At 35.5% G+C, this 10,276-nt stretch overlaps 1 protein-coding gene across 1 annotated transcript; it reads right to left on the bottom strand.

Moving 5' to 3' along the window:
* Window positions 1–6: 6 nt before the first annotated feature.
* On the bottom strand, window positions 7–8,483 carry pla2g4f.1 (phospholipase A2, group IVF, tandem duplicate 1; the record flags this gene model as incomplete). The annotated part of the gene is made up of 22 exons (XM_058749518.1): window positions 8,342–8,483; window positions 8,079–8,188; window positions 7,546–7,598; window positions 7,297–7,369; window positions 6,762–6,898; window positions 6,496–6,627; window positions 6,344–6,384; window positions 6,162–6,204; window positions 5,909–5,966; window positions 5,548–5,714; window positions 5,237–5,356; window positions 5,003–5,037; window positions 4,717–4,855; window positions 4,417–4,553; window positions 4,086–4,308; window positions 3,890–4,007; window positions 2,187–2,324; window positions 1,834–1,938; window positions 1,257–1,436; window positions 878–1,047; window positions 585–771; window positions 7–59 (listed from the first exon to the last, which is right to left on the bottom strand). Coding segments are annotated over exons 3-22 (2,265 nt in total), but the record flags the coding sequence as incomplete, so codon positions are not given.
* Between the last annotated feature and the right edge of the window lie 1,793 nt (window positions 8,484–10,276).

Here is a 10,276-nt window from a genome sequence, read left to right as displayed (position 1 = left end):
GTTAAATTCAACATCAACCGCTCCCTCCTTCTGCTCCTTCTCTCCCTCCCGCTTCACTCCTAAACCACACACATACACATAATTTTACATGAGCATTTTTACAATGATGTGCATTCTTGGTTATTTGAGCTGATGTACCAGACAATAGCAATATCCAATCACAATATACTGCAATTAAACCATTAAAAGTGCTTTAAATGTCGCAAAAGTATTGTTAAATATTGTTGAAGTTTTCAGTATGCTTTTAAAATGAAAAACATTTTTAAACAGTAAATTGTAATATTTCTCAATATTACTATTTTACTGAATTTTGATAAGAAATGGCAGCCTTGGTGAGCATTAAAGATTCCTTTTGAACAGTAGTGTATATTGTCCATTTTTATGGATAAATGTATATATGTTTAGTCAAAAATATCTATATAAAATATACACAATATATATTTTATATTTATGTGTATTTACACAATATAACATTAACATTTTAACCATGTTTGAGGAATATAAATACAGTCCTGCCTTAGAAGCACTGTAATTCCTATTGGGAATATGGCAGATGGGATGTAAAGAGTGATGGTAGTGCTTACCAGGAGCTTTGAACTGCTTGAATGAGACATTGACCAAGGGAAAGTGAAGCACTATGGGAGCTTCCGGATTGTCTTTATCCTCAAACACGTACACTTCCTTCAGTGGCTCTGACTCCACCTTTTTGAAATTGATCTTTGGAAATGGAATCTTCCGATCAGCACAGTATTCCTGAGATTGCTTTATGACCTATTGGACACAAACAGACATAATTTTATTTTATTTTTTTCAAAGTTTTTTAAGTTCCTGATATTTGCATTTCAATCAAAACTTATAAAATCTTCCAGGTCCTCACCTTAAACTGATCTTGTTCCCAAGAGTAGTTTAGAGACAAAATAACGTCCACGTGTCTGTGAGAGTGAACCAAAGGAGGAAATCCTGCATTTACGGCAAATCCAGCATCTACTAAGCTCAGCACAGGATCAGCTGGAGTCATGGTGTTAGGAAAGGCATCTGGGTGTGTATCTGTAGACAGAGCATGAATACTGTATAATGGATGACTGCAAACATCATCAGCTATTTAGGTGTAGACGGCCCTGGTTATATTTCATACAATGACAGACATCACCAAATTGAAATAACACTAATATAATGTATAGTCCATCTGAAGAATAAATATAATCAACACAGAATGCACACTTGAAATGGTCAGTGGTATGAGCAGAGCTCTAGACCTTTCCATGTGATGAAGCCCGTGTTCTCATTGTAGCTGCTGTGCAGGTTGAAGCCTCTCAGGAAGTTGTATATCTGGCTGACAATGGGGCGGCTGGTCATAAAGCCACACAGCATTTTAGCAAAGTCCGTCACGGGGCTGATCAGGTATGTGCCAAGTGCTGTTGGTTTACTATCAGTCTCTTTACAGAAGAAGACAAGACAATTGCATCATGTCACTGTATAATAATGAAACACAAATGTAACTACCATTCAAAAGTTTAGGGATTTGTTTTTTGAAAGATGTCTGATGATAATGTAATGCATTTATTTCAATTACAATAAAAACAGTAATATTGTGAAATATTGTTACGATTCAATCTTTAACATTTTATTTGTAAATTAAAATAAAAATGTTTTTAAATATAATTTATTCCAATGAAGGCTAAGCTGAATTTTCAGCAGCCATTTTTCCAGTGTTCAGTGTCACATGATCCTTCAGAAATCATTTTAATATGCTGATTTGCTGCTCAAGAAAAATTTCTTATAATTATCATGAAACCGTTAAGTTTGGGGTTAAAAAACATCACAAACTCTCACCTGTGTTACTCACTCCTCCAGCACAAGGCATCCAGGAAGGGTTGACTCCTGTGGCAAGACTCCAGATATCCGTCAGATTTATAGAGAAAATGCTGCTCCACATTCCTTTATAACCACACACAGAGTTTGTACTCATTAATTGTGACTGATTACAGTTTACATCATTTCCTTACAGCACAGCATCATGTTCAAACAGAGACGTAGACTCCCCCTACTGGTCATGATTAGCTACACAAATTTTTTAGATGCTGGATGCAACATGCCACTTTCTTCTTCTCTTCCTTACGGCCTTCAATTTTTCTTTTGTTTCATGTCTTCATTATGTGCATAAATGCACATACACTCAAACTCACCTACAAGAAAGGACAATCCAGTTTCAGGGAGTTTCTTGACCATGTGACCGAGGTAATATTCACTCCCGAAGTTCTGTGCAGGTACAAAAGCACCATATTTGGGAAATCCAACCTCATATGGAGTGAATTCACACCATTCTAAATCGGAAACAAAAATAAACAGAATTATTGATCTGTTATAAGCTCTTTTATTCACAACATCAAGCTACAAGCTAGTTGTTTATTACCTACTCCTTACTTAAGCATACAGTGAACCTATTCTAAAAATGTTCTGTAAATCTTTTGGATAAGAAAATTATTTGCATGTGTTTATATCTTCAGAAACAGCTGCTGAATAGTCTCTTATAACTATTGAAACTGTACATCACTTCAGCTGATAGCGAAATTTACCCAACAGTCATTGCACATCACTCCAGCACTTGAAGAAGTTTGAATGATATAAAGGCAGTAAAAAGGATTTGTACTTGACTGGTCACAATTATAAAGTGCGCAAGGTGCAACAGCTACAATGCAACATTCATAATTATACTTCTAATATGTGACCCTGGACCACAAAACCAGTCTTAAGTCGCTGGGGTATATTTGTAGCAATAGCCAAAAATACACTGTATGGGTCAAAATTACCAAAATTATAGATTTTTCTTTTATGCCAAAAATCATTAGTATATTAAGTAAAGATCATATTCCATGAAGATATTTTGAAAATTTACTACTGTAAATATATCAAAACATCGTTTTTGATTAGTAATATGCATTGTTAAGAATTCATTTGGACAAATTTAAAGGCGATTTTCTCAATATTTAGATTTTTAGTTGTAGTTGTATCTCGGCCAAATATTGTCCTATCCTAACAAACCATACATCAATGAAAAACTTATTTATTCAGCTTTCAGATGATGTATAAATCTCAATTTCGAAAAATTTACACTTAAGACTGGTTTTGTGGTCCAGGGTTACATATAACCAAATGACATTTATTTTCATATTAAACTTCACAACAGACATTTATGACTTTTAAATGACAATTTATATTAATTACATGTCAAATAAAACATGGATGTGTTATATATACAAGTGTAATACAATGGTATTTTACATTATATTTATTTACAGAATTATACTATCATACCTCAAGCTCCTCTAATATGCACGACTCAAGTATCAACTATGTTTAATGACGTTGCAGTTTGTTCCGAATGAACGCATTTAATCAAATGGCTGGAACTTCAATACAAACAAGCTTTTGACTAAAGTCTGGTTCACTTATTAGACAGTATGAGTCTGACAGATAGGTAAACCAACTAACAGATATGTAAAAAAAAAAAAATCAACCACATTTTGATGATATAAACACTATCTTGTTCAAACAACTGCACAGCAGTTTCTGTGTACATGTACATATTATGTATAAGCATTATGTAATATGTGTATAGTATATTATTCCATGGACGTACTGTAACTCTTAAAACAAAGCAGAACATAAATTGACACCCAATGACATCAAGCCACCTTGACTCAAATAACGTGTGAGACCAGTATAGCAGACAATATCTACATCCTAAACAAATTATGTTCTTTACAGAAAGCACAACTGTGTTTGTTTGTTTGCTAATACTGCTGTATTATGAACTTACCGCCCATGTGTTGTTTATATAGTCTGAAACTAAAAGCTGAATGGCAATTCAATTTTTATTAGTACATACCTGCATCTATTATACTTTCTGTTTTGCCATGCTTCAGGTTAACAGCTGTGCATATGGGGAAAGGGTTCTGGCCTTCAGACACTGTCCTCTGCATTCCAGATAGTGTACCCATGGGTTTCTATTAAATGAAAGTGTATTATATTGTGTACCAAATTTTAACACAGTCAAAACTGACAGCAAACATTTTTTTTTTTACCTTCCCTTGGAAAAGATACTCTAAAGCCAGACCCCACATGTCTATGAGAGACGCAAGGTGTCCTTCCTTCTCTCGCTCTTCCATCCTCTGTTTGTATTCCTTTAGCTGCTCTGAGGAAAACATACTGAGCACCTTTTTAGAGAGCTCCTTCTTTATAGACTCCATAGACTTATCAATGCCACCCTTTGACCAGTTAGGGTCTCCATAAAGAGAGCCTAGAGCCCTGAAATATGAGGATTAAACAAAAAACTCAGTCTGACTGGCTGACTCGCAGGAGAAATGGCACACATGGTTTTTCTCAGTCTGTCTAGAAACAAAGTCACATTCTCACCAAGTGGCACCTGAAACCCCTGTGATGTAGCTGACTGCATCAAGAAGCTGGCTCTTCTGCAGACCCTGAAGGCTACCGTATGTGCTTATTAAAGCTCTGCTCCCACCACCAGAACACACCACAGCCAGCACTGGGACCTGAGGAGTCACATCAAACACAGAATTCAATTTTGGTCTATTTGTTGATGGGTATTTGTATTCTATACAAACAACAGAATCAAAATTTGACTTTGCACAGTAGGAAAACATCCCTCAGTTCTTTGCTGAGTATCTGAGTTATTTGTGCTCATGTCTATAGTACCTTGCTGGGCTCAGGTGCAGAGCTGAGTTTCAGAGCTTTCTGTAGAGCCTGTGACACGACTTTTTTTCTCTTCACCAGAAATTTCTTTTCTTCCACTGGGATATCAAAATCCAGACGCACATCCAGCTCTTCGCCAGAGCTTCAGAACACACAAAACCATTTTTATTCTGAGGTTAGGATGGATTTGAAATGAAAGCTGATAAATAGTATTGTAATTTACAATATTTCATTTAATATTATTAAACTACTACTGAGGACAGAAGTGAATTAATTCACGATTTGTTACCGATCATCCGTTTTCAGTTGCAGATCAACTTTATTCTTTGAAAAACAGAAAAAAGAAAGGTCTTTTTAGATCAAATGCACAAAACATGAGTATAAATACAGGATTGCTTAATAAATTAATTAGAAATGTAAATTACTCAGTTACTTGTATTATGTGTTACTACAGTATATTGTCAATGAACCATTTTTGGAGCATCACATTCAGATTTAATCAATTATTGAATCAATAACTCACCTCTCCCAGAGGCAAAGAGACCGTAATCTGTTGTTTGGCTGGTAATGGTTTAAAAGGGATAGAAGTCAATTCAGTGTTCACAGGGTGTGAAACGGCAGCATCCACTACTACTGTCCCAACCTGGAGAAAAGTATGTTTAAGCAAACATTTAAAGCCAAACTTTGTTTCATGTGCTTTATAAATCTACAAGCCATTATGTGAGGTACTGTATATACTGTGTTCCATAAGTAATAAAATGTATGTGGTAGTTTTTACAGCAATTTTCAATAAACATGGTGTATCAGGAATGCCTGTTGGCATGGATGACCTACATTTGCTGAGTTGACAAAAGTCTCTGAGGTCAGATTAAGTTCAGTTTCCAGGTCTCGGTTGATGTAGTAACGTAATGTTTTCAGGAAGCTAGAGCTTTCCTCAGAATTTGAGATCATGAAATCCTCTTTGTATGCCCCTTTCAGTTTTAACACCATGTTTTGCGTTGCTGGACCACAGAGAATAAGCAAAAACACATAAATCTAGGATTTTATGTGTTTTCAAAATGAATTTACAGAACAGAGCAATTTAACATTTTTTACAGTTCTTTTACAGTTATTTCTGAATACCAGTGAATTTCCCGTAGCAGACTATTATCTAAACATTTGCATGGGAAATGTGGATGAAAATGTCTTTAATTACCTTCGGATTTCTTTAGAAGCTTGTCTATCTCTACATTCAGCTCACAAAAAGGACCTGCCTATTTTAAAGAGAAAGCATAAAGCTCGTCTGATAAAGGATATCTTATATTTTTTAGAGTGGTAAGAGTGCATGTAGCCTATATTAAAACTGTAGCTTTTTAGTAAGACACCTTCTTATACTGTACATCAGAAAATCATTTTAAATCAACTGCAACCCACAATACAGATAAGAAAGCTGTAGTAAAGGTTCGTACCACCAAAACTCCGTTAGAGACGCATGGCGTTGGTGTGTCAGAGCTGCAGCACATAGTTAAACACAAAACAGACACTTTCGGATTTATGTGTAGGGACATGCACATTCAACTGTACAACCAGTTCTTGCTTGTACCTATTTTTGCAAATGTTCACTAGAAGTGCAGGAGGCATACTCACTCACCTCTTTGTGATCTCAAACTCCACCCACAGTTCATCCTTGGTCTGAAAAAGAAAGTACAACAGTCACATTAAAAAATCAGGTGCTCTGTCAACTAAGTGTTTATTTCATGTTGTAATGCCTGTTTAGATATGAGATCTCCATATAGCACTGACCTCATCATTTATTATAAAGCATTTGGTCTCCTTTTTCCCGTGTGTGAGGTTATTGATGTCAAATAGGATAGTGGCACCATGGTCGTCTCTCATTAATGGATCCTCATCATAGATCAAGATCTCTAGAATGTTCTGTGTATTGAGATATTGAGAAGAAAGGAGTTGAAGTGTTGTTCATATGACACATTTTACTGGAGAGGTACAAATAAGGAGGTTAGAAATAAGATATAATATTCTAAGATCAGACAAAAATTTTAGTGGTTTACCTTGATGTTGCTGTGCACCCTGAAAGTGAAAGTTTCATTCCATTCAGGTCTCTCGCTATTTGCTATAGTCTTGGTGCGATTTGTACGGGCCGATGCCGTGGGTAAGTTCAGGATGACATAGCAGTCAGACGCAGACACTAAAGAGAAATTGAGGTGGGGTTGGAAAAGTTTGTGAGTTGGCTGACAGAATTAAGCATTGATCTATTTGTATGCATGTTTACTCATGAATAGAGGTTACTGTTGCATTAGTTGTCGAATTGTAGAAACATCAGAAACACCTTTAAAGATCTGCTACACAGGCAAAGGATTATACTGATATCTATATTTAGTATATAAAAAATATTGCATCCTGCTACATAGTGCATTACAGGCATGTCTAACTAGCAGAGCAAGTTCAAGCAACAACACACATTTTTTATCTAAACTGCTAACAGGTTTAAACATGTTTGCTGTAAACTTTACACTTCTGCTAAAAGAAAATTAAAATGTGTAAATGAATATATTTGGCTGCTGTTAAGAGGACAGATTGTCTCACAGTAGTCATAGGACTGATGGATCTTCGCATGTAAAACTTTGACTGACAAGTTCCAGTATGGCTTGACTTCTCTCTGTTGAAAGCAAATAACCAGACACAGGAAAAGAAATGGTTGAGCAATATTGAAAAACAATGTCATTTGATTACAAAAGTATATGTACAACTCATGATCTATGATCACCAGATATATATATATATATATATATCAATTACAATCAATTAAAGAAATCCAAAGAGGAAATAGCTAACCTTAAGCATTGTTGAATGTATGCGCTGAGATCTGGATCCAGCTGCTTATGAAACTGAAATGAGAACACATGTAAATGCAACGGTGGTGCATGCACAGCTTGAAAAGCTAGTTTTCCTGCTTATCCAGAATACATTCCAAGAACTATGGCAAAGTTACATATTAGTCTTCTTAGAAAGTCACAAGTCATCCTTGTCATCCACAATGCCAGGTTTTCATAACAAGGCATAAATATTAAGACATGCCAGAACAAGACAGAATGCTTTAACCGTGAACTGATATAAATCTTTGTAAGTAACAGCAGAGCATACGAGGAAAATTCCTCTTTAATGACAGTATTTTGCCTCTACAAAAACATTATAAAGCTGTTTCATTTCACCCAGTTTCATTTCTAAACTTATGTAAGTGTTCACATTGCAAAGTTTTGTCACCTCAAAAGGATGTCTGATGTTCTGCTTATATGAAGTTGCATTATTTCAGTCTGGTTCATTCACTTGCTGACTTATTTTTCAATGGATTTTAAGTGGATACTCACCCAGGTCAATGAATCCTCAGTCTGTCTAGGTCTGTCCGAGTATAAATTGTAAAGTAGCTTGAGTGTTGTTCCTCTTTTTAAGCCAGTATCACAGGGTCATGGCTGTAAAACTATTCAGCAAAAACATTTTCTGACTCATTAAAATTCACATCCCATTTCTTTGTAAAGAGAAAAATAGAATGATGAATGAAGAATGTTACACCTATTTCTTGATAGAACAAGAGCAATTCTTTTTCTTATCCTATAAAAAGACTATTACTTACCTATAAATTACATAACAGTGTCAACATGTTATCATTGCCAGTATTGTCACTGTGTTTTATGTATGTGCCAGTATCGCCCAAGGTGTCCAAAAACAAGTATGTTGCCAGTGGGTGGGGCAAGTACACCTTTATTTAATTCACAGTTAAGCACAAAAGACGTGCTGTTTCAGTCAATGCATTTTGAACATATGACCACATACTTGCCCTTCTCAAATACTTAATATCACCACTAAGATGTCTGATGCAAAAAGACAACAATACGCATAGTTAAACTTGATAATTAAATATAGTCTCCTCTAACACTGTGAAATCTGTTTGTTTTTGAGTAAAAGTCAAGCATTATCATCTGGTGTGTGTAAGACTGCTGTAATGCTGCTTTTGTGACTCCACATTCTCAAAACTTTGCCTCTTTTCAAAACCTTACACTCAAATCCAAGAATTGCACACACAAAGTGCAAAATACCTCACATCACTTGCAAAATGAAGCACTGCAATTTTTTCTAGTAATGCGTTTATTACAGTTTTTTTCAACTGCTTACACACGTTTTCAAAACAATGTCACCTTTTTTCAAAACTCTACACACAATTCCCAAAACTGCACACACAAAATACAAAATGCCTCACATCTCCTTCAAAATGTAACACTGCATTCAAAATGCCATCAAATGGCAAACACTTCTTTCATAATAGTAAATGTTTGGATATATCATGTAAACACTGTTGTTCTAAATCTAAAGCTCTTTGGTCTTTCATAGGCTTATATCTATATTTCAATACAATGTTCTACAGTGAAAGTAATCTGCTGAGAGGGGTAACAAGTACACTGTAAACACCAATGCAATGTAGAAACAGAAAATATTTATTAGGTCAAACATTACTGTTGTATACAGTAGCATACAACAAAACCATAAACATATGTAAACCAAAAGTATATTCCCAGGGGGGGGGGCCAAGCTACGCTTCATCTCTTCTCTGGGCTGGGCCTGGCCACAATACTTCCAATATGCTAAAATAGTCATTAGATAGTTGCATACCTGTTCTCTTTTCTGAAGGTTCGAATTATTGGATGCCACTGTAAATCGACTCAAGTTGGGCTGGACTCTCAGTCCAGCCTCTCTCATGGTCAAACCGTGGTTGATCACATGATCAACAAGTGTTGCCCTAATCTCATCAGAGATGGCTCTCCTTCCTTCTCTTCTTTGCCCTCGTCCTCTTCTTCCTCTTCCTCTTCCTCTTCCTCTTCCTCCTACTCCTCTTGCTCTCTGTCCATTGTTGGCATCCATTGTTCAAAACAGGTATTCTGACCTTTGACCTATTTATAGGCCTATAGTTTTGTGCACATTGTTTTGAGAAAATTATTTGATTGATTTGTAATTTGTATGAAATGAATGAAAACGTACAATCTGTTTAGGACAATTACAAAGTGTTCAGATCACTGTGTTAACTGTTTTGAGAACAGTAACCTAAGTTTGGAGAAATGTGTCAAATCGATTGTGAAAAACTGTAATTCCTGTTAGTTTTTTGTGTGTTCATAGAGAATTGTGTGTTGTGTTTTGCAAAAAGTGTTTTATGAAAATTAGTGTATGGTTTTGCAGATTTGGTGTGTGGTTCTGGTGTTTGAGTGTCAGGTTTCAGAAATTGAGTGACAAGTAAAGATTTTGTGTGTAAGCAGTTGAAAAAAACTGTAACTGAGAGACTACAAGGAATATTTGTTCTTTTAAATTTGTCACATTGTGAGACCAAGTAAATAAGATAAAAGGTTTAAAAGAAGATGTGTATATGAACTTTTTGCATTTCTGTTTACAGTGTATATGATTGTGTATGTGTGTGTGTTTGTGTGTGTGTGTGTGTGCGTTTTTGTGACATATGAGGACACAAATTTGTATAATGACATGGGTATGACATAGGTATTACAAGGAGAAGGTGATTTATGAG

Source organism: Onychostoma macrolepis, chromosome 17 (genome assembly GCF_012432095.1).
Source record: "Onychostoma macrolepis isolate SWU-2019 chromosome 17, ASM1243209v1, whole genome shotgun sequence".
Taxonomy (NCBI): Eukaryota; Metazoa; Chordata; class Actinopteri; order Cypriniformes; family Cyprinidae; genus Onychostoma; species Onychostoma macrolepis.
The sequence above is the reverse complement of the archived record's forward strand: the minus strand, read 5'-3'. Positions and strand labels throughout refer to the sequence as shown.